Source organism: Megascapheus bottae, chromosome 8 (genome assembly GCF_031878675.1).
Source record: "Megascapheus bottae isolate mThoBot1 chromosome 8, mThoBot2.hap1, whole genome shotgun sequence".
Classification (NCBI taxonomy): domain Eukaryota; kingdom Metazoa; phylum Chordata; class Mammalia; order Rodentia; family Geomyidae; genus Megascapheus; species Megascapheus bottae.
The window spans coordinates 10,692,109-10,718,108 of record NC_143516.1 but is presented as its reverse complement, the minus strand read 5'-3'; the positions used below and the strand labels follow the sequence as shown (position 1 = coordinate 10,718,108).

General features: G+C 41.9%; 1 protein-coding gene across 1 annotated transcript in view; it reads left to right on the top strand.

Moving 5' to 3' along the window:
• Positions 1 to 1,113: 1,113 nt before the first annotated feature.
• The window catches only part of Plekhg1 (pleckstrin homology and RhoGEF domain containing G1), a 78,115-nt gene continuing 53,228 nt past the window's right edge, over positions 1,114 to 26,000 (top strand). Inside the window, exons 1-2 of the mRNA XM_090337966.1 lie at positions 1,114 to 1,188; positions 19,031 to 19,530. Coding sequence (XP_090194092.1) covers positions 19,123 to 19,530 — 408 coding nt within the window. The 5' untranslated portion in view covers positions 1,114 to 1,188; positions 19,031 to 19,122. The remainder of the gene's footprint in view (positions 1,189 to 19,030; positions 19,531 to 26,000) is intronic.

The window sequence follows — 26,000 nt, the reverse complement described above, 5'->3', positions numbered from 1 at the left end:
CTACTGGATGCCAGTAGTGGCATACTTCCCTCTCTTCATAAGCCATTCTTGGTGCAGCCAAATCTGCCTGAGTGAATGCCAGCCAAGGAGAAGGTTATTTCCATAGAGACCAAACAGACCCAGAAAAGTGGGGTAGCAATGGAATGGGTGTAGCAAATAGGGAATGCCTGTCCCATAAAGCTGTTTCCTTTCACCAGTAATACATACTCATTAAAGCAAAGGTAGAGAGAGCATTGAAGAGGGTAATGAAGGAGCTTACCCATAATTCCACTTTTCCAACTCCTAGTTTTGATTATCTTTTTGATTATCTTCTTTTTATATCCTTGTGAGTGATTTGATCTTGTTGTTGTTGTTGTTGTTGTTCAGAATAAACCAAAATAAATTTTTTCTTGCACTTGTTTCCTGACCTAATTAAGATAAAAACTGCTGTGGCATGGGGAGCTCTTTTTTTTTCCCTTCCCTTTGTTCTGTAACATAAACAAGTTACTTCATGTTTCTCTGTGGGAACTAGGAATTAAGCAAGCGCTTAGACTCACAAAAACTTTCAGCAAGTTTGACTCTCAGCTTGGATACCAAGCAATTAAGTAGAAGATGAAAGATGAGTCCAAAGGGGTTGATTCTCTGAGAATGCAATGGGAAACCACAGAAAGGCCACCTAATTTAGCTGTCAATGGGAACCCACTCTCCACTTTCAGTATTATTTGAAGGACAGTTTGAAAAGAAAAGGAGAAGTCAGGTTAGAAAAATAGAGCAAATGTTTGTGTACACAGTTCTTGGTAGTTTATATCTCATTCTTCATTTGAGCCTTGTCCAATTCTGCGTGTTAGGTTCTCCCAGAAGGAAGAAATCAATGTTCATTCACTACTCCCAATTACTCTCTCAGGGTTCAGTGTATCCCACTAAGTGGTGTGCTCAGGAGAACGAGATCATCAGGTTTTGGCAGAGGATACTAGAGTTCTGAAGGGACAAACCCAGCACCTGTAGTCACAGTGGGCATTTCAGATCATTGGAATCACATGTGGAAGTCTAAAGCTCTTGCTGAGGCCTTCAGTATATATTGAAGTCCAAGAAAGAAAGAGAGAAAGAAAGAGAGAGAGAGAGAGAGAAAGAAAGAAAGAAAGAAAGAAAGAAAGAAAGAAAGAAAGAAAGAAAGAAAGAAAGAAAGAAACCAGGTCCGCTCACTTCAGAGTAAGTTCTACTTTCCTAGAATGCATTCTACATTTAGCCTTGTACAACTTTCTGCGCCCACGGTACTGTGCTCACAACCCGGTTGGTGCCGGAGTCCAAATGCATCAGAGTTCCAACTATCCCACTTCCGCTCTAGCAATGACAGCTGCTTGGGATGTCACTGTCCTTACTCATGAGCCATTGTCTTGGGAGCTAAGGCGTGGAACCTGGGAAAGGAGGAATGAACAGTGGTTGTGATGTCTCATGGATGGCCTTTGCTGGCAGGAAGGTTATTGATGGGTTAGGAAATCGATTTAAGTTTGCCCAAAGTGGCTTGTTTGTGTCTGACTGCCTGCCAGTTCACATCTTTGCCCCTGTTACCTGGGAAAACAGCCTTAGGACTCACCATTGCTGGCTGCAAACAGCTGTCCACGTGGAGCCCAGCCCTTTCTTGGGCCCCTGTGCATCCAAAGATTTGGGCTAGGGGCCGGGAGTTTGGCCTAGTGGTAGAGAGCTTGTCTAGCATGCACAAAGACCCAGGTTTGATTCCTTGGTACCACATACGTAGAAAAAAAGCTGGAAGTGGTGCTCTGGCTCAAGTGGTAGAGCTCTAGCCTTGTGAAAAGTCCAAGGACAGTGCTCAGACCCTGAGCTCAAGCCTCACGACTTGAAGAAAAAAAAAACCCACAAAGATTCAGATTAGAAAAAATGGGGCTGAAGCAAAATGGGCACTGTCTCCTCTACCAGGATGTCAATGAAATGGTTAAAGATTCTTGTTTTAATTAGTATTTTGGAAAACACTACTGCAGATATCAACAGATCTGCAAAGCTCCAGTACATGTTATTGGTGTTTTCAAAAGTATAGATTGTGTTGAATGCCTTTAGCTATGAATGGCTTCGATGTGTGCTATCTCCTGGGGGGAATTGTGTCTAGAAGACGACTGCATTCTCTGGCAATAATTCCCTCATTGTGTTGAGCACAGTGAATACTCCCAGGGTGGCCTTAAAGTTGGGACCGATAGATGTCAGAAAGCAAGAAGCAATTTGTAGCTTCTTTGCTTGCTCTCTATCAAAATTGCTCAGTTCAGAAATAACTTAGACGTGATTTCATCACTCTGGAAAATAAAGACCAAATACCTGAATGAAAGAATAAAGCATAGAAGACGGGAACCTATGGGGGAAGGCCTGAACGGAGGGAGCTTTGAGAATCCCCCCGTGATTATCCATGTGGCCATCTCAGCCTTCCACAGGACTGGCTGGCAGGTAGATGAAGGGGCTAAATTCAATCCTAACTTGATTGAAAAATAGTGGGCTGAAAAACAGTGGGCCTAGTGCATTTATTTTCTAAAAATCCTTCCAACCATGCAGCAATACAGATCTTTTCTGCCATAGGGGGTGAGGAACTCGATTTTAGGTGATTTGTGTGCCAGTAATTAATGTTAATAGTTTGGATTCTATTGTTAGATTCAGTAGTCTAGAGCAAGCAGAAATATCTTCACTTCATACTTCCTATGCTTGACTGCTCTTACCTGCCATCCTGACTCCTGTCATTGGCTGAGAGCAAACACTTAGCAAATATGTGATAGCAAACTCACTTGCCATTAAATTTATCTCTCTTTGAAAATAGTCCTTTAGAAAGGAAAATGCCAGGTTATTTTACCTCTGTGTTGACCAGACAGATTTGTACTTGGTGATGTTTTTTGGGTGTGGGTAGCAGAGCAGGTATTGATTTCTTAATAAATAACTGTAATGCAGAAAAAAATGTGAGTATATTACTGCTTACTTTCAAGAAAGGTCAATATGTCCTTCAAAGGGACTCTATTAGAGATATGTGGCTTTTTATACTTTTTAATATGCAATTGACTTCAAAACTTATCATTGATTCTGTGGTATATTTTTTATAAATTGTGCTATCAAACACCATACCTTTCTCTTTTTTCCCAAAGAAAAACAGTTGTAATAAGCTAAACTCATTCAGAATGTTTTGCCAGGTGTGTAGCAGTATATGCTTGTAATGCCTGTACTCAGGGGCCTAAGGCAGGAGGAGTTCTAGGCCAACCTGGACTACATAGTAGGATTTCTTTTTTCAGAAGAAAAAGAATTTTAAAAAGTTTCATTGATGGGCTATTACATCAGAAAATAGTCGGTTTTTATCGATTGTCTCATCAAATGTGTCACAAAGACAATATGTTAAATCACAAGATAGTTACCACCCCCGTTCCTCCCCAGACTTGAATTTATTATGTTCCAGGTATAAAATACATCTTTTGAAATGTTCTTTGTAATTCCTACAGCTGTTGTATCCGAATATGTAAGGATATTCCTAAGTCTGCCTCACTGAATATTGATTAGAAGAAGCCAGTCTTTCCTTGTGTGGCCAAACAGATGCCCTCCCTTACTCCTTCCCTCCTTTCTCCACCATCCTCTGTCATGCCCAGTTCAGTGTCCAGCGTCTCTGTTTGTGGCTGGGCTACAGAGTTAGCCTCTGTCTCACTTAGGTCCCTGCAACTGTTCTGTCCATTCCTCTTCCTCTCATTCTTTCCAGTTTACTTACTGTACAAAACCCTTGTGGTCTCACTCCTGTGTGCCTTGGGGAGTTTCCTGGAAGGGTGGATGGGCTCGCTCTTAGTCTGGCAGCAGTGACTCCGTAACCCTTCTCAGAAATATTAGGATTTTAACTGATAACTGTTACCTTAAGCCAAGAAGAGTTGGGTTTTCAAAACCAGATTTATGAGTGGCAACTCTCTTGTACAACCATTTAAAGATAATAAATATGTAAATTTAAAAAAATAAAGAAGCCAGATACTGGTGGCTCATGCCTGTAATCTGCTGGTCAGGAGACTGAGATTTGAAGATTGCAGTTCAAAGCCAGCCCAGGCAGGAAAGTTCATGAGACTCTATTTCCAATATACTACTCAGAAAAAGCCAGAAGTGGAGCTGTGGCTAAGGTGGTAGAGCAGTAGCCTTGAGCACAAAGAGGATCTAGCCCTGAGTTCAAGCTCCAAGACTGGGAGGGACAGGGAGAAGAAGAATTGGCTCCTAATCTGACACCTGGAATGCACCAAAATCCAAAATATTCTGAGTGCTGACATGATGTCACAAACAAATAATTCTAGATCATGAAGCTCTTTCAGGTACGTCATTGACGCAGTGTTGAAACCCTTTTGTATAACTATTTAAAAATAATTTTTAAAGAGCAATAAAGAGAAAAAAGCACTGTATTAAAGGAACTGCAGGCTATGTGCAGAGGTGTGTCGGAAACCTAGATGAATTTCAAATTTAGACTTGGGTTTCATCACCAGTTATTTGCTTAAGTATAATGCAAATATGCTCTGAATCCAAAGAAATCCTAAACCTGAACTCCTCTGATCGTTGGCATTTCAGATGAAGGATAATCACCTTGTAGTAGGATTCCAGGCCCTATGCAGAATACTGAATCAGGATTTTTTTTAATGTTGGAGTGTTTCTAGTCCTCTTCCATTTAGGCCACCTGCTGATCTGGGCCTTCCTTCCTTGCAGGCTTGTCTGCCTGTTGCTCTGCCTGTCCAGATGGGCACTGCTTCTTTATAGTACACAAAGAGCCCTTAGCTCCTGACTGAGAAGGGAATTCCAAAAAGCCACTTTGCAGGAAGGTTATCTTTATCCCTTCACAAAGTATGCACATACGTCTAGGTAATCTTGCCATCATTTGGAAAGAAGTCGGGCTGAGCAAAATCGATCCCTTTACCCAGTGTGAATATTGGCTGAGGAATTATGCAGCAAGAAGTGGCAAGAAAACAAATTCTTGTGTCTCTTGTTGCACATGAGGGGTCGTGGCAAGACAGGTCTTGACCAAGGTCTGTTACCAGTCTAATTAGCTGTATTTGGGGCATAAGAGATGGAAAAGACTAGAATGCACCCAGATCTCCAGCCGGGCCATGAGGAAATAGGGCACCAAGAGGCGCCAGGAGGTGCTGGCTCTCAGGTGTGAAAGAACAATGAGGGTTGTTCAAGATCTGTTGAGCTGGACATCGGCCTGTAATCCTAGCTACTTAGGTGGCTGAGATCTGAGGATCCTGGCTCAAAGCCACCAAAGACAGGAAAGTGAGATTCATCTCCAATTAATCACCAAAAACCCAGAAGTGGAACTGAGGTTCAACCTCAAGTAAAAAACAGCTCAGGGACAGTGCCCACCTAGGCCCCGAGTTCAAGCTCTGATACTGGATACACATACACACACACACACACACACACATACACACACACACACACACACACACACACATACTTTATATACAATATATCTGTTAATTAGTTTAACAAATGAATTTATAGGCATGAAATAAGTTTGTGTATATGTGACCAGGCACTGTCTTGTCTGAAAAGCTGGGTAATTTAAAAACTTAGACTCATAAATCTTTAACCTCTTTACTCTGTGAGGACACAGTAGAGTTGATTTGTTACTAACGTATAACACAAGAACTCTTGTACAAGTTGCTCTTAGCTAAGGCAGGAGACATGAATGAGCTAACAAATGGCTGTGTATAGGAGCAATTATAGCCTGTTGCACATCAAAATTGTCCTTAAGCCTGTCACCAATGGCTCATGCCTGTAATTCTAGCTACCCAAAAGGCTGACATCTGAGGATTCTAGTTCAAAGTCAGCCCCAGCAGATAAGTTTATGAGATTCTTATCTCCAGTGAGCCACAAAACAAAACAAGCAAACAAACAAAAAAACAAGTAGAGCTGTGGTTCAAGTGGTAGAGCACTAGCCTTGAGCCTAAAAACCTCAGGGATAGTACCCATACCTAGAGTTCAAGCTCAATGACCAGCATTAAAAATTTAAAAATACAAACTGTCCTTCAGAACTATCACTGGGTCACTAGGTTTAGAAAACTGTTCGGCAGCCAAATACAAGTAGGTATTTTGTTTCCTTGGAACATACACAGCATCTCTCAAAAATGGCTTTTCAAAAACCTACTTGATGGGGCCAAGAGCATGGCCTACTGGTAGAGGGCTTGCCTACCATGCAGGAAAACCTGGCTTTGATTCCTTGGTACCACATACACAGAAAAAGGCAGAAGTGGTGCTGGGGCTCAAGTGGTAGAGTACTAGACTTGAGAAAGCCCAAGGACAGTGCTCAGACCCCGAGTCCAAGCCCCAGGACTGGCCAAAAAAAAAAAAAAGAACCTTCCTGAGAAGGGAGAAAATCCAAAAAATATTGGAAGGTAAAAGCAACTAATGATCTCTGAGAATTTGCTCTGAAACTAAATGAGCCAGGGAGCCACAAGAACGTATGCACTCCATGGAAGATCTGGTTTCCGGTGCTTGCACATTTTTAAGCTATGCAGTACTAGCAGGTTCCTTGCCCCCAGAGTCTGGCTTTCTAATGCATGGAGTTACTTCATTCTGTCTTTACTACTTAGTATTTATAAACATAATGATGGAACTTGGTGAGCACTGGTGGATTACACCAATAATCCTGGCTACTCAGAAGGCTTTGATCTGAGGATCTCTGTTCCAAGTCAGCCAGACAGAAAAATCTGAGGGACTCATTATCTCTAATGAATCAGCAAAATGTGGAAGTGCAGGTGTGACTGAAGTGATTTACCACTAGCCTTGAGCTAAAAAGCTTAGTGAAAGCAAGAGGCCCTGAGTTCAAGCCCGCAGTACCAAACACAATCAAAAAACTAATGGAACTTAATCTACAAAGGAAGAGGGAATTAGAAAGTAGGTATGAGATATTTACCTAGTATAACATACAGCTCTTTGAGCAATGGGTGAGAGCTGACCCCCATCTAAGCAGGAAAAGGGTGATGCTTGAGTTCTATGGGGCACCAAGTTGCTATGGGTACCAGAATAGATTATAGGATCTGGTGTCCACAGCCCAGGAAGGGTCCTTCTCCAAGTGCCTTCTTAGAACCCTGGGTTAGTGATTGTCACTACATTGATGAATGTGGCAGGTGGCGAGGGCCTACCAGCCAGTTGTCTTCTGACTGGCACAGCCCCAAAGGACGACCCAATGAAATAGACCTGGGAAGGAAATAAGCATTAAGATAATTATCCCATTATGTTGTTAGCTTAAAATCACTTAATAGATATGGTAGAAATCGCTATGATAAAGATGATCTGCTAATGTTATTTTCTTCAGCCACAAATGAACACTTTAAATGGAACTTCTGTGTAGAAGTTTTGAATCCTTGGAAAGAATTGAGTTTTAGGTGTCTGTACATGGCCAAAATCCATGTTTTGAACTTTAGTTCTGTGGTACACAGTGATATTCATTTCCAATAGCTGTTTTGCCTTTCTGGAGACCTTCATCTAATGAACTGGATAGGTTTTCAAATATAAACTTCACACAATAATAGAATATTTTAAGAACAGGAAGCCTTAAAGAAATTTTAAAAAATGATTTGAAGTTTGGCTCATTAAAGCATGGAAATTAGATCATGCAGTCTTAGTATTTATAAATATAAAATCATGGGAGTTAATTGTTTGGTTGGGTTTTGGTTGTTGTGTTTTGTTTTGTTTTTGAAGAAATGTCTTATGTAAGTTTTGGTTTTAAACATTTCCCTTCAGATACACTTTATTTTTTTTAACTTTTTAAAAGTCAAAGTCCAGGGTATTTATGTGTAATTAAAACTGTATTATCTTTTCTTTGGAGCAGTGGTGAGGAAGGAAGTGTCGGACCTGGGCCTTGAACTCAGGCCTAGGCACTGTCCCTGAGCTTTTTTTTAAGCTCAAGGCTAGAGCACTACCATTTAAGCTAAAGCCCCATTTCTGGCTTTTTTTCTTTTGTTTTTGGTCCTTAATTAGAGATAAGAATCTCACAGACTTTCCAGCTTGGGCTAGCTTCAAACCACAATCCTCAAATCTCAGCCTCCAGAATAGCAAGGATTACATGGGACAGCCAGCAAAGACTGTTATCTTGTTAACAAAAACAAAGTATCCCAACTGCCAGGTGTTGTTCAGTCATCCCTTTCAACGGAGTGTGAAAGAGATGTGTCCATCTGTCATTTGAAACATGGTTGAAATCCGGGAAGTCAACAAAAACAGTAGCTGAGCTCCAAAGATCTAGCTTATTTTACCAAGGGGTCCAGAGGAAACCAACCCGAGACCAGAGGAAGGTATAGTAGGCCAGGCAGCGTTAGGTGAGTGTGGATTGTATTCGATGTTCAGAGAGAATGGAAAATGGTAGGTCGGGCGTTGCTCAGTGAAGTGTGTATTTTCAAGTTACCCACAGTGGTGTCTATTGTCCTGTTTCTCAATCGAATGATGTCATGTTTCATTTAAGACTCTGGGTGATGCTGAAGTCTGTGGTCTGCACACTAGGGGGGGAAGAGGCCGCAGGGGAGAAAGTTGCAAATCAGGTTTTAGTGAAGCCTTTGTGAGATAGAAGCTGACTCACGCAATAATTTCTAAGGAAGCGCTGCATAGACTAGGGAGGCTGCCTGGCTCACCTGAGACTGCCCAGTGTGGTCAGGGGAGAGCAGACAATGTCCGACAGTCTTCGTGGCATGCAGGTAGGTCCTAAAAGGATGGTGCCTTAAGAACCAATGCCAGGACTGACTCATTCTCTCCCTGTCTGGGAGGGGACGGGCAGTAGGAGAGACTCACAGAGGTCGTCTTCCAACACTGTGGGGACAGAAGCGCAGCTGGATACAGCACTTCTGTTCTCTTGCAGACTCAGTGAGCAGAAAACTAGTCTGCCAATGGAATTAGTGGAGAAGATGCTATTTGCATTCCCCTCTGTGTCTGAACAGCAGGCTTCTCTTCGGTGGTTTTTTTATCTGGTGAGGATTTGGTTCGGATCTTTTCCCTTGAGTGAGGTTGAAATAGTAAGATTGCTGACCATCCTGACCGAGAAAGATCTAACATCATGCAATCCCACGCTCAGGGTTTGGTGTGCTTTCTTTTGTGAGGTTCACGCAGGCTAAGCTGGAAGAACAAAATTAGTCTTGGCGTATTTTAGGCTTAGCAACTGCAAGTGCTGAAACTTAGTCTGAGCCCACAGGCAGCCAAAGTGGACTGAGTAAATAAATGGAATTTCTGTTTTGCATATGTATTTTTTGGAAATACTTTTGTTAAGAAGCAGGGACTAGGAGAAAGGAGAACATGAATTGTATGTCATTCTGCTCTTAATTATTGGAATTTAGTACTGATGATTTGAAAGTATATACTTAATATTGATGATTTGACATGCCTTTTGTTATCACATGTTGAAAATAAAAATTACTAATCCTCATTCGTAATTCTTCAAAAGTTGATACAAATGGAGGTTGTAATTATAATTTCCTTCAGTAACAATTATAGATTATAAAAGTGACACACTTTTTGAAGAAAAGAAATATTTACAAAGAACAAAGGGAAAAGATAATGTCTTCTGTTTGGTAAAGTGAATGTTAATGTTTTTCTTACATATTCTTTTGGCCTTTATCTAATATGGAAAATACAGTAAGAGTATGTAACATTTAAAATTGGATTTCACTGAATTCATGTTTATGAAACAAACCACTGACCTTATTCACTGAGTATCTCAGGCGCCTCCTATGCCTTTAAGGATTTAAGAGGACATGACATTTCACCATTTTACAATGTACTTTCCAGAAGGATTTATTGACCCCTATTGTTTGACACTCCGATTTCTCTTCCTTGTCTTCTTTTCTTGATGAGAATATTTAATGTACTTTGTGGGTAGATTTATTTACTCCCAACACCATCATTAGCCATTGGAATTCTCCTCTTCTTCCCTCCTTTTTTTTTGTGCTTTAAGAAAAATGTTATTTTGCTTCATGCCTTCTTTCCAGCTGTGCAGAGATGTTTGTGGAATGAGTGTGTTTGGTGGAGATGGAGTTTGTGTAGCTAACTGTGGTTGTTTAGGCACTGCCATTTTCACACGAGCAGGAAGATACTGTTCCAAGTGAAGCTGGAACAAGGTATTTTCTTAACCTACATTACGAAGGGTTGCTCTGAGGTTGTGCTGGTGTTGTTATTTTGTGTGTCTCCTTTGCCTTTGTTAATGTCAGTGATGGATTTCTTCATCAAGACTTGGCCTTAGCAGGATGCAGGAACAAATCACTGCTCAGGGGCCATGGGGTGTGCTGGAACTCCAGTGAAGAGCGGCCGTACGTTGTATCAGCCAGTGCCTTCTGATCCTGGAAGTCACTTCTCCAAGGTTGGATGGGACTTGGGGGAAGACTCTAGCTGCCTGGCTTACAGCAAGGGATCTAATGATCAAAATTAATCCCATGAGGCACACTCCAGGGCACACACACAAATCCTTCCAGGAAGAGAATACTATGGCATCATTTAGTTTCTGCTCTGTCCTTCATCTTCCAGTCAGGGATGTATTTCTTCACGTGTGCATGTGTGTACCCTCCTGCTCAGGTCCCTTTACATGGTACCATGTAGACAAGTAGCTGCTGCCAAGTTCTTTATTTCTTGACCTTGAGGTTCCTTTTTTGTTTCATAGATCTATATCCAAATACAATAAGTAATGAGCTAGAAATCAGAAGCCACGGTCACTGAGTAACAGTTCACTGTATACTTACCTAACCCTTCTATTGTTTTCCCCTTTATCTATATCTATAAATGTGTGTGTGTGTGTGTGTGTGTGTGTGTGTGTGTGTGTGTGTGTGTGTGTGTGTATGTGTGTGTGTTAGTCATTGTGTCAGTCCTGGGGCTTGAACTCAGGGCTTAGGCACTATCCTTGAGCATTTTTGCTCAAGACTATCATTCTACCACTTGAGCCATGTTCCACTTCCAGCATTTTGGGTAGTTACTTGGAAATAAGAGTTTCACGGGCTTTTCCGCCCCGGCTGACTTCAAACCACAAGCCTTAGATCTCTTGATCCTCAGCCTCTTGAGTAGCTAGGATTACAGGCACGAGACACCAGCACCAGGCTTTAGCTATTAAATAAAAATTAATGATATATGTCAAAGAACTTTGAGTGGTTGTTTAGTTTTTGAAACAGGGTTTTGCTATGTATTCTAATCTGACCTCAAACTCAGAATCCTCTGGACTTAGCCTCTCAAGTGCTGGGCTTACAGGCATGTGCTACCCTGCCTGGCTCGAAGTTGTTTCAGGGGGGATTTTAAGGATAATTTTAATGTAGAATTACAGCCGTTGCATTGTGGGAGGTTTGTCTGTTAATAGAGAAACTAGATTATTCCTTGCTGTATAACAAATCACCCCCAAGTCGCAGTGGCTTAAAACAGCAACAATCATTTATAATTTATATAATCATGTACCACTCATATGTATAATTCATATATATAACTATATAATCTTTTATAATAAGAGATTATAAACCTGTGAGTCAGGAATTCAGAAGATGTTCTGTCAAGTGGTTTGGGCTCCCAGCCTGTGCTGTAACTATTGTCTGGTGTGACAGGGCTGGGTCCTCTGAGGACTTCTTACTACAGGTATGTGGCAGGGATTGGAGCAGCTGGGGCCCCTGAGCAGCTGGCCCCTCCGCATGTCACTGTGAGTCTCTTCACTGCTTTTCCCACAGCATGACAGCTTTAAGAAACAGACTTACTCCTGAGGTGTTCTGGGGATTCCCTCTCCCTCCCCCCCCCCAACACTGCAGGGAGAGAGGCAGGGAGAGGAGGAGAGGAAAAAATAGGGTGGTATTAGTCCAAGACAGGTTCTCAGATGTGGAAGTTAAATCCAAGAACTTACTACTCAGCCTAGTGCCTGAGTAAACATTACTGTATGAATGGTATACTTAAACTTTGCTAAGACCATAGATTTTAGGTTGTGTGAATATCCCAAAATAATTTTAAAAAGAAAAAGGTAGGAGGCTGAGAGTTTGACCTAGTGGTAGAGTGCTTGCCTAGCATGCAAGAAGACCCAGGTTTGATTCCTAGGTACCATATACACAGAAAAAGCTGGAAGTGGTGCTGTGGCTCAAATAGTAGAGCTCTATCCTTGTGAAAGCCCAAGGTCGGTGTTCAGGCCCTGATTTCAAGGCCCAGGTCTGGCAGAAAGAAAGAAGAAAAGAGAGAAAGAAAGAAAGAAAAAAGAAAGAAAGAAAGAAAAGAAGGAAAGAAAGAAGAGGTTCAAGGAACTCTGGAAATATTTAGATATATTCATAATATTGCTATATGGGGCTCATCAATGTGTACTTACCTTCAAACTTACCAAAAGCTGTCCATTAAATGTGGACAACTTTTGTTTAAATCATTTTCAAAAAATAGCTCACAAAATGTCAACTCATTTTTGAAGTATTTCTTTAAAAAAAAAAAAAGGTAGGGCCTGGGAGTTTGGCCTAGTGGTAGAGTGCTTGCCTATCACACATGAAGACCCAGGTTCGATTCCTAGGTACCGCATACATTGAAAAAGCCAGAAGTGCTGTGGCTTAAGTGGTAGAACTCTAGACTTGAGAAAGCCCATGGTAGCCAAGTACCAGTGGCTCACACTTGTAATTCTAGCTACTCAAGAAGCCAAGATCTGAAGATCACAGTTCAAAGCCATCCCAGGCAAGAAAGTCTTTTAAGACTCTCTTATCTCCACTAAACTACCAGAAAAGTTAGAATTGCAGCTATGGCTCAAGTGCTAGAGCCTTCAGCACAAAAGCTCAAGGACAGTGCTCAGGCTGAGTTCAAGCCCCAGCACCAGAACAACAACCAAATAAAAGCATGGGAAAGTCACAAAGGGTTTATAGCTGCCCCTATACGGTACCCCTGCTAGTATCTGCTACCACTTAGTATCTTGGTCCAACTAAGAAATAAGGCAGTGACCCCAATTTTCACTTGAGCCTCACAAGTAGCAATAGATAAATAAGAAAATTGTCTCTCCTGATATGGATACACTGAACTTTAAAGAACCTAGAAATGATTCCGTCTTTTAAAACTAAATATCAAGTTGTTACTCTTAAAAACTAAGAAGTGAAAACCCACACTTTTAGCTCTATCAGTTCACAAGTCAGTGTGGAAGGAAGGACATTTCTCAAACAGTCAATGTTGAACATAACTGCATCTTTCTGCATTTTGATTCAACTCTGCTTTAAAGGCAGTTATTTACAAGCCTGGAGTCCTGCCAAAAACCATCTCTATTGTTGGAAAACTTTTTCTGGCTGATAATCTGTTTGCTGATACTCTAGTCTTTCTGTCGCCTCCTCCTCTTTGAGTAATTCACAGTGGGGTAATCAAAGAGAACTCACTTTAGTTATTTATTAGTATTGAACAAAACACATTTTCTTGATTTCCTTGATGACAGGGAACTGAGACTAGCATTAGATGCCTAAAATGATACTGAGTAAAATTTAGAGAGCACCCTCCTCTATCCTCCCTCCACAGGGAAAAGTTTCTGCCTTGCATTGTGGAGGAGTTGAGGAATGGGGGCTGGGGGGGGTCTCCTTAGGAGTTGTGACAGGGACTTGCAGGCCATGGAGCCCATCAGGTCCCCCTTATAGATGTTCAACATGGACAGTGAAACCATGGAAAGGAAGTTATCCATCAAATCAAAGTCAGTGGAAGAAACAAGTTAGAGCTCGGAAGCCAAGGAGCACTGACGCTCTTGATTTCTGCCAGTGACATTCTGAAGGAAAGCAATTAAAATACTGGAGCCAAGTGCCAGTGGCTCAGGCTTGTTGTAATCCTAGCTACTCAGGAGGCTGAGATCTGAGGATTGCTGCTCAAAGCCAGACCAAACAGAAAAGTCCCCATGAGATTCTTATCGTCAATGAACTACTCAAGAACTAGAGGTGGGGCTGTGGCTCAAGTGGTAAAGCTCTCTAGCAGAGCTCTAGCCTTGAGCACTGAGAGGCTCAGAGATGGCACCCCAGAGTTCAAGCCCCAGGACTGACAAAAAGGAGGGAGGAGGAGAAGAAAGAGGAGGAGGAGGAGGAGGAGGAGGAGGAGAAGGGGAAGGGGAAGGGGAAGAGGAAGAGGAAGAGGAGGAGGAGGAGGAGGAGGAGGAAGAAGAAGAAGAAGAAGAAGAGGAGGAGGAGGAGGAGGAGGAGGAGGAGGAGGAAAGAGGAGGAAGGAGGAGGAAGAGAAGGAGGAGGAGGAGGAGGAGGAGGAGGAGGAGGAGGAGGAAGTAAAATGTTGAAGATAGGAGATGGAGAGTTGAAGGACAAGCAAAGAGAGGCCAAAGAAGTAGAATGAGCCCTTTTGCCCAGAAATACTAGAGGGACCATTGTGGATTAAGGTGTGTGAGCCTTGGCTTTTGTTGTTGTTGTTGTTGTTGTTGGAAATGGTAAAAAAAGAGACATGTGGGAGTCTTTCAGGCTAATACTTTGAGTTGCAAGTATCAGCGAACCTACAAGACCCCTGCACCCCATCCCATCCCCCTACCACCTGTCCTACCTCCACTACATCCAGGCCTACCCAGCATCCGATTGACAGACCCTCACCAACTACTTTTAGGGCATTCATGCTCACAACATCCACCCAAAATGGGCCATTGGCCATGCTTCACATAAAGTTCCCAGAAGTTGGGGCCAGGAGTTTGGCCTAGTGGTTAAAGTGCTTGCCTAGCATGCATGAAGACCCGGGTTCGATTCCTCGGTACCACATACATAGAAAAAAAGCTGGAAGTGATGCTGAGGCTCAAGTGGTAGAGCTCTAACCTTGAGAAAGTCCAAGGACAGTGCTCAGGCCCTGAGCTCAAGCCCAGGACTGGCAAAAAAAAAAGTTCCCAGAAGTACTCTATGATTAGCTTTTGCTTGAGATTTGGGAAGAGTGAAAGATATGATGAGGACAAAGCAAACTACACAACACTAATGTTAGTGCTTCACCAGAGACAGGAAAAAGGTCACCTTGCTCTATGACCTTCTATCTGAGTTTAGTTGATTGATCAGAGAAAACAATATTTGCCACTGCTCAGCAGTTATCTACCATTTGTTTTTTCTAGTTCATTATCATACTTTATATTGGTGAATAGATTTTTTTTAAGTTACAAGCTAAGTTGTATACACCACCCTATGCACTTTTACTTGAACAGAAATTGATAAGGATGCCATTTAAAGCAGTACCACCAGGTCCTGGTGGCTCTTGACTATAATCGTAGCTACTCAGGAGGTTGGGATTGGAAGACTGACATTCAGAGCCATTTGTATTTCCAATTTACTAGCAACAACAACAAAACGAAAAGCCAAAAGGAGAGATATGTCTCATTTATAATTTTTAACTTTCTAATAGCTACATTTAAAATGTACATTTTAAAAACCGTAAAATGAAACTGATGAAAGTATTTTTAAGAAGGCGTTTTATTTCACCCATTAGTCCATAAGATTATTTCAACATGTAACCACTATAAAATTGTTGCTGTTTTATGATCTTTGTTTTATGCTAAGCCATTGAAGTCCAGCGGGTAATGCTATCTATATCACACCTGTGGCCAGTGGTCACTACCCAGTAACACAACTCTAGAGAAAGTACCAATAGTGATGACCTTGGTAAATTAGAAATAGTCCAGACAGGTGGAAATCTTAAATTATTTCAAGCTAAATGAGAACAAGACTAGACAGTTTTTATGAGATACATTCCCTTATTTGAGAAAACTATAATTACCTTCTAAGTCATGAGTCAATGTAAATAGTGCTATCCATTAGCAAATGTTGTCTCATAGCACACGTTAGTATGGGATCTGACTTAAATTGGCTTATTTAGTAAGCTCAGAGGTTGTTCAGTTTGAGGTAGTGAAGATGGCGAAACATTATAAATACCAAATATGCATAATGTTCTATTTTATGAATTGTATAATTAGATACAACCTTTCAGAATGGATTGGTCCTGGTGGTCTCAAGTACAAGGAAGGCACTGGACCTGCTTCATATTACGAATTAAAAATCTTTCCGAGGGGAGTTTAGCCTAGTGGAAGAGTGCTTGCCTAGCATGCACAAAGACCAGGGTTCAATTCCTTGATAATCACATACATAGAAAAAGCCAGAAGTGGTGCTCTGGATCAAGTGGTAGAGCTCTAGCCTTGAGAGACCCCAAGGATAGTGTTCAGGCCCTGAGTTCAAGCCCCAGGACTGGCAATAAAAAAATCTTTCCAGCCCGGTGTAGTGGCTTATGTCTATAATCCTAGCTACTCAGGAGGCTGAGATATGAGGATAGCAGCTCAAAGCCATCCCAGCCACAAAGGTCCATGAGATTCTTATCTCCAGTTAAGCACCAGACAACTGGAAGTGACACTGTGGCTCAAGGGGTAGGTTGGTAGCCTTGAGCTGAAGAACTCAGAAACAGCACCCAGGTTCAGGGTGCCTCATCTTCTTCACAAGGGAAGGACCTGTCCCAAGGTCTCAGGTGTGGTACAAAACCTGGCTGTATCTGCTTCTATTTTTGGATGTGCTCAGGACTTTCTTCACCTGGTCGTGAACACAGGAATGTGTGCTCTGTTGCAAACATGTCTGATGCATGGCTGTGTCTTGGCTTTTTGCCACACTCAAGTTGGATCAAGCTTTTTAGGTCAAGTACATTTTAGCTACTAGCCAATCCATGTTTATAGGCCATAAAGTTGTTATAGAGCAAATGGAATACTGAAAAACCTTTAAAAGTTTACACCAAACTCAGGCCATGTGGTGGTGGTTAGGCTGATAAATTGCTCATTTCCAGCCCCTTTTCTTGCTGTTTCTTCTGGTTAACCCAGTGTGAATAATTTGATTTTGTAGTCATAATTTTAATAGTTATCTTATAATTGTTCACGGATGTTTGCAATCACTATAATTTAGAAGAAGGCAGTATGTTGAAGGACACAAAGGATGGGATTGCCAGACATTTAGGCCAGCTCAGTTGACCTGGGTCCTTGTGTCCTGCACGAGAAGAATTCAGGCAATCCATCAACGTAGGAAACGGTGATAGGAAAGTCTGTCTGAAAAGAAACCTGGCAGAGGAAGAGAACGTGAAGCACAGACAGATAGTACTTAAGTCTACCCCAGCCACTTTGCACTGTCTTCAGGGTTAAAGAAGTTGGGCTTAATTAGAGAGAAATGGGATCCTGAAAGATGGCTTTCTGATTGGTGGGTCTCCTTTCTATGTTCTATAAAGTAAAGGCACCAAGGATTTAGTGTCCTGCCCTTATTTCCTTGTTCTTTTTGTCCTTAGTTAACAGGTATCTGGCTTCCTCATTCTTTCGTAGACCCCTAATTCATTTTGTTGCTCAGCAAGTTTTGGTTTATCAGCTTCTTCTGCCATCTGCAAGTTGTATAGGCCTCAATTCCCTGACTACTTGCTTTTCTACTAATTCGTATCAGTGGTTTCTGTATATCTTAAAAGTATTACTACTATTTAATCTTGATTATTGATCTTATTATAAATTCACATTTCTGCTGAAAAGTAATCATTATTCTCTCCTCTCCCTCTTTCCCCCTCTCCCCCCTTCCCCCCCTTTCCCTCCTCCCTCCCTCCCTCCCAGGGTTTCATGCATGCTAGATAAGCCCTCTACCACTAGGCCACGTTCCCTACCCATTAATCTATATTCTTAGTCTGACCTTTCAAATATGTTTCATTTCCTCCTCTTCCTCCTCCTCCTCCTCCATCTTCTTTTTTAAACAAAATCCACAAATAAGGTAACCTGCCATATTAACCAGAAAAAAAGACAGAAGTGGAGGTGTGGTTCAAGTGGTGAAGGACTAGCCTTGAATAAAACTAGCCAAGCGAGTGTGTATTGCTTGAGTTCAAGCCCTAGGACCAGCAATAATTCCTGAAGGTTTACTTTTCATGGAGGATCTTGTTGAACCCAGGGTAATTTCTATGGCTATGAAGTGAGATTTTGACTTGGTGGGTACTCTCACCTTCGGCTGGTATAAACACTTGCAACCCTCTTGCTCCCACCTTTTCTCTGAATTTAGTTCCTATAGTTTCTATAGTTAGTTACACTGTGGTTTTAGAGCTCCACTTGGAGAATGTTTTCATTCATCAAGCATACTCATGGGGTGGATAGCTCCATATAGATCACAAATAGCATGCCAGTTTTTAAGAAGTGATATAGGGAAATGTTGAAGTAACCAGGTGCATTTCAAATGGGCCTACGTTTTACTACATCGGTGTTTGATGGCCAGTATTAGAAAATCATAATCTCTGTTGCACTTCCTTTAATGCTGTAAGCTCATCAACCCTGGAAAGAGTGCTCTGCTTCCCTTAAGGTCTGGGGCTTCTGGGAATCCTGTTTAAAATGCTAAGAATTATGATAGAAAGGCTTAAAACCTACAATAGTATTTGTCAAAATTCCCTAAGAATCACACAGAGGCTGGGCGCTAGTGCTCATGAGAGGAATCCCACAGCTACTGAAGAGGCTGAAATCTGAGGATCCAGGTTCAGATCTCATCCAGGCAGGAAGGCTGTGAGATTTTCATCTCCGATAAACCACCAAAAAGCCAGAAGTAGAATTGTGGTTCAAGTGGTAGAATGCCAGCCTGGAGGGAGAAAAACCAAGGAACCATGCCCAGGTTCTGAGGTCAAGCTGTAGTGAACATACACATACCGACTCACTCACTCAGATTACACGAGGTCCTTTTTGAGGATCATAAGAACCACTTGTGGTGCTGGTTAGTGTGATGGAGCCCGCTGCCCTGACAGGTGGCCTTCATATTAGTCAGTTCTGAACTGAGTGAGTTATTCCAGTGGTCCCATGGAAACATCACTGGATGTACAGCTCCTTGAGTTGTCCACTGGATCACGCTAGGATCTGTATGGGTAAAAGTTCAAGGGTAGGAGGTCAAGAGAAATCCTGAGACTGCATTTCCAGAAGCTCCCAGGCCATGCCTAAGAGCTTTGACTGCAGCTCAGCCTGTCCTTTCTTCTACAACTCACTTGGTATTAACTCTATACTTGCAGCTGGGTTTGGATTGCCTTGCAGTCCACGGTTTGATGGCACCCATGCTACTCTTGCTTATTGTGTCTTTTTTCATTTCTTTTCTCCAATGCATTGTAGATGGGTACCGGTTGCGTCTGGAAGTAGCATCAGCTGTAAGTGAAGTTCCTGCTTCTGTGATCACAGCCGAAAGCTCCCCTGCACCCAAAATCATGGAGCTCTCCGACAGCGATCGCCCAGTCAGCTTCGGCTCCACGTCGTCCTCAGCCTCTTCCCGCGACAGCCATGGTTCCTTTGGCAGCAGAATGACCTTGGTTTCAAATAGCCACTTGGGCTTGTTTCCCCAGGATAAGGAAGCAGGGGCCATCAAACTGGAGCTAATACCGGCCAGGCCATTTTCCAGCAGTGAGCTGCAGAGGGACAACCCCACTGGACCCCAGAACATGGATGGGGACAGTGAAAGGCATCCCAGAACTCCGTGGAAGGGGGATGCCACTGGGACCCCCAAAACAACCACAGACTTGGCCACCAGCCCTAAGCTCCTCTATGCAGATAGAGTTGTGCGGGAAATTCTGGACACCGAAAGGACTTACGTGCAAGATTTAAAAAGCATTGTGGAGGTAAGGCGAGGTTTGTTTTTTTTTTGCTTTCATTTGTTTGTTTGTTTTTAAAGTTTATTAAGAAGGAAAACTCAGCCAAAAAAAAGAGCAAAGCCAAGCCCTTTGTGGTTGATGGGTGATAGGTATACATACTGTTTCCTAGGGATCAGAAGGAAAGTGAATGTTTGAACACATTGTAGCTTTAGAGATGCCTACACCCATGCATACTGAGAGAATACGTCTTTCTACTTGCACTAATCAGTTGTCAGGAGCAAGGATGGTTATTCTGTACATGTCCTAGTATGTTGTAGAAATCCCACACCTGAGTATTTCAGAGTATTCTGAAACTGGCAAAGCTGGTGAGGATGGGGTAGGAATTCTTGGCTGGTGAATGGATGTCAGGTGTATCAGACCAAACTCATTAGCTCTTGCTTAACCGCAGCTCTCTTCTTGTGACTAAGAGTTTCAGAACTGTGGAAAACTTGGGTCTCAGACCCCTGAATTCATTGGCCTGGTACATGTTGGCTTTGTGATTTGAATGCATGGACAAGTCCCTCGTCATTGATACGCGACCCTGGATACTGGAGCTTGAGTAGGAAAAAAAAAATACATAGGCATCTGTTTTCTCTTTATATTCATAGTAATCATTTACATAAGATTTGCATTAGCTGTTATAATTATGGTATACTTTCATGAATTATTTTATGGGACTTGACCATATCATATCCTCTGAAAATTAAGTTATTAATTTGACTTTGATTTATAAGTAGGTAAGAATGAGCAATGGAGTGCAGTTTATGATTAAGAATATTAATGTCATGGAATGGAGGCATGTTTCAAGTGGTAGCAAGATCCCGAGTTCAAGTCCCCCAAAAAGAAAATGTTTCAAGGGCAGATATGTATATATTATAGAGATACACACACATTTTGCTACCTGCAACAGACAACCTTCTTTTATTTGTTAGTAAGCATTGCCTGTCTTAGACTTTTAACCTAAAATGTGATTAGGTGGAGTCTTTGCTGGTGACCACATATTCTCCACTTAAAAGACACATTTTAGGGGCCGGAGTTTGGCCTAGTGGTTAAAGTGCTTGCCTAGCATGCATGAAGACCCGGGTTCGATTCCTCGGTACCACATACATAGAAAAAAGCCGGAAGTGGTGCTGAGGCTCAAGTGGTAGAGCTCTAGCCATGAGAAAGTCCAAGGACAGTGCTCAGGCCCTGAGCTCAAGCCCAGGACTGGCAAAAAAAAAAAAAGACACATTTTACAGCTTTGGAAAAAAATACTAATGTATGATCATGTGTTGACCTCCGCCAATGACAGAACCAGACACTGTCTGCTAAAATTAGTCATGATGTAACTTCCCAGTAAAAATAGAAAAGACAATTGATGCTCAACCCAAACAATATGTGGTACCAAATGTAGAACAAAGTCGATTAGTTAGGAAAAGAAATCCAACAATGAGGTCATTTGTACTTGAGAGAGAGAGAAAAAAAATATCTGCAAAGTAGTCGAAACATTTTACAACCTCCAAGGGTTATTACAGCTCTCTTTGATAGATGCTGTTTTGGTCTTATTTTCTTAGAAACTGTTCATATTAAAGACAGCGATGGTCCCAGGAGTTTGGCCTAGTGGTACAGTGCTTACCTAGCATGCACAAAGACCTGGGTTCCATTCCTCAATACTGCATACATAGAAAAAGCCAGAAGTGGTGCTGTGGCTCAAGTGGTAGAGTGCTAGCCGAGCGCTAGCCTTGAGAAAGCCCAACGACAGTGCCCAGGCCCTGAGTTCAAGGCCCAACACTTTGGGGACAGGCCTTCTCCCAGTCTGCCCAGAATGAAAGAAAGGAATCAAACTGGGGCTTTCCATCAAGCTGCCCGAGGCTCTGTGGATACATGCTATTCTGGGTTTTTGTGACTGGGTCCATCCAAATGTGAGCTGGCTTTTGTCTCGAGCACCCTCCTCCCTCTAGAGTTTGAAGGTGCTTTCTCAAGACACTTGGCCTCCTCTGAGCTTGTGGAAGACAGAATTGCTTTGCATGGAAAGGGCCAGAGTTGAGTGGCTATGTGTGGGCATCTCCTGAGAAAGCCATTGTGCCCCATATGACTCCCCAGGGGACAAAGGTTGAACACCAAGAGAGAAGGCTGTTGAGGAGACTGTCGCAGATTTTATTGTCCTTTTCCTGGTAAATGTTTTCAACTGATACTCTCTCTCCAGTTTACACAGCGTTTATCATGCTGACATTTTTTACAAGGCTCATTTAGACTAAAGTTTTTGAAGACTGAAGGGAGGGAAAAAAACCATGTGTCCCATGCTAGAGTGTTAAGACTTGGCAGAGATTTTTTTTTTGTGACTTGTTATGTGGGTGGATTTAATAAAGAACTTACACTGTAGTATTTGACATAATTTAATGTACTTTCATGTGGCTCTAGAGCATTTTTACTTGATTAAGGACTTTCTATGTTTGTTTTGTGGTTTTGACTTTGTGCCGGTTCTGGAGCTTGAACTCAGGGCCTGAGTTTTGTCTCTTAGCGTTTTCACTCCAAGTTGGCATTCTACTACTTGAGCTACTCCTCTAGTTAGACATTTTTGCTGGTTAATTAGAGATCAGAGTCTCAGATTTTTTTTTTGCCTTAGAAGGCTTGGAACTGTGATCCTCAGATCTCAGCTTCCTGAGTAGCTAGAATTACAAGCATGAGTCACCAGCTTTGACTAAGGGTTTATTTTGTCCTCAGAGAGCAAGATCTTTCCTAAAATCATCTGAGATCTATGGCAATTAAAAAAAACCTGTTAGAGCATTTTCTGCTCATTCATATCATCCCTTTGCATAGAAGCTCACTTTGATGGTTTTTCATTTTCTTATCTTCCTTCACTATTATTATTATCACCATTATCATGTCTCTTCTCCACAAGGCCTCCGTTGCATCACCAACAGCAATACAGACTTAGAAGTTGGTGATGAGGATATTGAATGTCCCTCTCTCGTATTTGCCACCATCTCATGTGAGAACAAGGGTAATAAACTGGCATTTCACTTCTTCCTACCCTTAATGGGTCTGCCCATTTTCAATGCTATAGATCCAACCTCTTACTGGTTGCTAATTAATGACCAGTGAAAACAGTTCAGGTTGGCAGCATCGGCAAACAGCAAAACAAACTTTAGTTCTCAGAGTTGCCTGGCTGAAGTAGCTTTTGGCCATGCACTGGAGTTCACGTGCACTAATGACTGATGCCAGCTCCAACGTTCTTTGCCCTAACTTTCTAGTCAAATCTTGAGTTAAACTTAAGAAAATCATTTAAAATGGCTACATTGATCCTATTTCTTCCAGGAACATGCTAGGCAGTATCATGCTTTGCAAGCATTCCTGTCACCTTGGATAGATCCACACAGTGACCATGTCTAAAGAATTCTAGCTGTCTAATTTCAGTTCCAACAGAAAGCACTCAGAACTAATGGGGGCAACTAATATTTGAGTACTCACTGTGTGCCAGAGGATTGAGCTCACAGCCCCAACATGGAGGAACTGGTAGAGTTTCTATGTTAGCTTGAGAATGTCCAAGATAGAGTGGATCAGTCAGGTAGGTGCCAGGTTGAAGGGCCGAGACTGGAACCTGACTAAGCTTCACTATTCCCATAGGTTCAGTATTCCCAGGAGCAGACTACCATGGTCAGTTTGGGAGCAGATAGGTCTTGGTTGTGAAGGATAGTTATGTATATGTTACAGAACATCTAACAAACAGCCAACTTCATCCTAAGACCCCAAGAAAAGAATCTTGAGCTTTAAGGTGCCTGCCATCATTGCTAACTGTACCAAGACATAGATATCATAAGATTCACCATACCAAAGCATGTGTGGTAAATGGGGTATGTGTGAGACAATGGAGTACTGAGGCCAGCATTTAAAAAACAAAACAAAAAAAGAAAACCCTCAAGCTGAGCACCAGTGTTTCATACCTGTAATCCTAGCTACTCCGGAGGCTGAGATCTGAGGATTGTGGTTCAAAGACAGCCCAGGCACAAAAGTCTGTGGCATTATGGCTCAAAGTGGTAGAGTGCTAGCCTTGAGCTGAAGAGCTCAAGGATAGCACCCAGGCCCAGAATTCAAGCACCACAACCAAAAACAAAACAAGACAACAACAAACAAAAAAGAAAACACTTTATAAGAATACAAAGATGGGTCAGGAGTTTGGCCTAGTGGTAGAGTGCTTGCCTAGCATGCATGAAGACCTGGGTTTGCTTGGAAACACATACATAGAAAAAAGTTGGAAATGGTGCTGTGGCTCAAGTGATGGAGCTCTAGCCTTGAGAAAAGTCCAAGGATAGTGTCCACACCCTGAGTTCAAACCTTACAACTGACAAAAAAAGAGGAAAGAATACAAAGAAACTTAATAAAAAGGAAATATGTCAATTTATCTTGAAAAAACTTGGTGACTTAGGGAAACTTCCAGTTTCCCATACCTGCCACCTAATGTGTGGGAAGAGTGTAACAGGAAGTGAAGAGAGAGAAGAAGAGTGAGAAATAAAAAATACAAGCGAAAAAACAGAGAAGAAGAACAATATAAGCCAGGAGCAGTGGCTCACGCCTGTAATCATAGCTACTCAGGACGCTGAGCTCCTTAGATCGCAACTCAGAGCCAGCCTGGGCACTAAAATCTGTGAGACTCTTATCTCCAATTGACCACTAGAAAACCAGAAGCGGGTCTCTGGCTTCAGGGGTAGGGTAGTAGCCTTTAGCTGAAGAGTTCAAGCCCCATGACCGACAGAAAAAAAAAAATTAGAAATCTGAAGTTTACAGTGTTCTCTAGTAGTACTGTGTGAGAACAAATTCATGTTATCATGTCATGTCAAAGGTTCTATCAGAACAGAGTACTCAGTGGACAGTTACAACTTGTTAGTAGTACATGTGAACACGTCTCCTCTTTTCTTAGACTAGAAGATTAAAGAATACTTGTTGCCAAAAATGCTGGTCTTCATTAATGTTAAATGAGACTAATAAAACAAAACTACCACAGATATCGTTAATGCACTTTTTATTCCCATCTTATGAGATAAAATGGCTCAAACTGATTTCAAGGTCTTTTAGTGTGAGTTGAGTCATTTCTGAAAACATGATTGCTTGTAAATATAGTTGGAAAATTTTCTTTTCCTGAAGGTAAAAGAAATACTCTTTTTAGAAAATATCCTAAGTTAAATATTTTTGTGCCAACCATACACAGCATTAAAAATCTTGGTGTTAAAAGGAGATCTAATATAACACTGTGTTTCTCAAGTGAAAGAGTATATTTCCTCCCTCCGCCCCCCACACCCAGTGTACATTGAGAGATGGGCAACATACTAAAAGGTAAAGGCAGATTGCATCATGGGTAAAGTAGAAACTGGTCAGAGTTGCACTTTACAACTAGAAGTGGGAATTTTATTTGCATGATGAAGCACTTTAAAATATTTGCAACTTTTAAAAGGCCTCTTCCCCTTCTCTGTGGCTTTGCTTTTCAGGCAACATTGTGACTTTAAATGAAAGGAAAGGTATTTCAGAAACTTCAGTTAGCTCAGGTGATTGAGTAGCTGTTATTGCTGGTCTACTGAAGATGTATTTCAAAGACTGCCTGGGGGGAAAATGCTATTGAAGAGTTGCTAAAACAAGTTCTTTCAGTTGAGTTAGAACCATGCTGCTCTTTGGATGTGTGCTGTCTTGAATATTCAATTATACTAAGTGGGCAGAGAATTATCAAATTTAGGAAATTATGTCCTCAACACATCAACCTGCAGTTGAGAGAAATTTCTCATGGCCAAAATGTCTCCTCTGCCCCTCCCAACACCAAAAAAGAAAAGTGTTACTTGTTCTTGGAGAAACTGATCACAGAGGATATTAATCCCATCATGAGAAAATTCTAGAGACTGTGAGTGCCCAGTCATCCCTGTGCCCGCCACCAAGAAAACAGGAAAAGGTAACCTGGGCAGGTGAACAGCATGTCAACTATGCTATTTAGTAGTTAACTGACCTCTGATCATTTGTGTTTTCACCTTGTCCTCTTCCTGAGATTATTTTACCATTTAAAAGAAAGGACTGGGGCCAGGAGCTTAGCCTAGGGTAGAGTGCTTGCCTAGCATGAACAGTGCCCTGGATTCGATTCCTCAACACCACCTACACAGTTAAAAAAAAAAAAAAAAAAGGCTGGAAGTGGTGCAGTGGCTCAAGTGGCAGAGCCTAGAGCAAAAAGTGTCCAAGGAAAATGCTCAGCCTTTGAGTTCAAGCCCCAGGACTGGCAATAAATAAATATAAAATAAGTAAAAAAAAATAAAGGACTTGGGGCCAGGAGTTTGGCCTAGTGGTAGAGTGCTTGCCTACCATGCACGAAGACCCAGGTTCAATTCCTCGGTACCACATACATAGAATAAAGCCAGAAATGGTGCTGAGGCTCAAGTGGTAGAGCTCTAGCCTTGAGAAAGTCCAAGGTCAGTGCTCAGGCCCTGAGCTCAAGCCCATGACTG